We start from the raw sequence: 888 nt of genomic DNA on the forward strand, positions 1-888 counted from the left end.
GAGAGAGCAAGGTTTTCCCCGAGAGTGAGACATATGGTTATGACTATAGTTCCCGATCCAGAGCTCGTAATGGGGAACTTCTTCCATATTATTGGCAATTTTCGGCTTGAAATATAAGTAGAAAATGTGGAAAATGTGGACGATTACCACATAACTCAAGGAAGGTCGGTGCTCCGCCCAGTTCTAGTAAAATCTTCGACCTTACTGAAAGATAAAGTACCAGTATTACGGACAAAGTTCAAACCATATTGACCCGTTGCGAAGCCTGAACGACCTCACTTCACCATGAACTGCTTTGGACCCTTGCCTCAGGGACTTTACCATTATGACCTCAGCACTACGACTTGACAGGTTACGACCTCACCAGCATGACCTTGATTCCACAATATTGACCTTACTACCGTTACCACACCCTGTATGTTCCCTGTATACCTCTACTACTACGACCATCATCATTGTGACCCTAATAATTATAATCCCAAACATCCAAATACTACGGTCTTCACACCCTACCTATACCACGTAAGTCCCTATTAAAAACCTCTTTTACTTTTTCCTTATAGCCTGACGAACCAGGTGGTGGCGCTGAAGGAGATCCGGCTTCAGGAGGAAGAGGGAGCGCCCTTCACTGCCATCAGAGAGGCTTCGCTCCTGAAACAGCTCAAACACGCCAACATAGTCACGCTGCACGACATCATCCACACGCGGGAGACCCTCACCTTCGTCTTCGAGTATGTGGTGAGTATGTGCAGAGGTTTTCGGGGGATTCTGGTTAATGAGCTAAGGGAGGGAGTCTGGATTCTCTGGGATTCTGTGGGGGATCTGGGAGCATTTTAGGGCTGTGATTGAAGATTCTGTGGGATTCGATTGTGGGAAACACGGGGACGG

The 888-nt window shown here is 47.2% G+C and overlaps 1 protein-coding gene across 1 annotated transcript in view; it reads left to right on the plus strand.

Annotated features, from left to right (window-relative positions):
• Nucleotides 1-888, plus strand: part of LOC119587086 (cyclin-dependent kinase 14-like) — a gene marked incomplete at its 5' end in the record, with an annotated part of 168,602 nt that overhangs the window by 157,429 nt on the left and 10,285 nt on the right. The window contains 1 exon segment of the mRNA XM_037935836.1: nt 565-738. Within this exon segment, the coding sequence (XP_037791764.1) occupies nt 565-738 (174 nt within the window).

Source organism: Penaeus monodon, chromosome 22 (assembly GCF_015228065.2).
Source record: "Penaeus monodon isolate SGIC_2016 chromosome 22, NSTDA_Pmon_1, whole genome shotgun sequence".
In the NCBI taxonomy this organism is placed as follows: Eukaryota; Metazoa; Arthropoda; class Malacostraca; order Decapoda; family Penaeidae; genus Penaeus; species Penaeus monodon.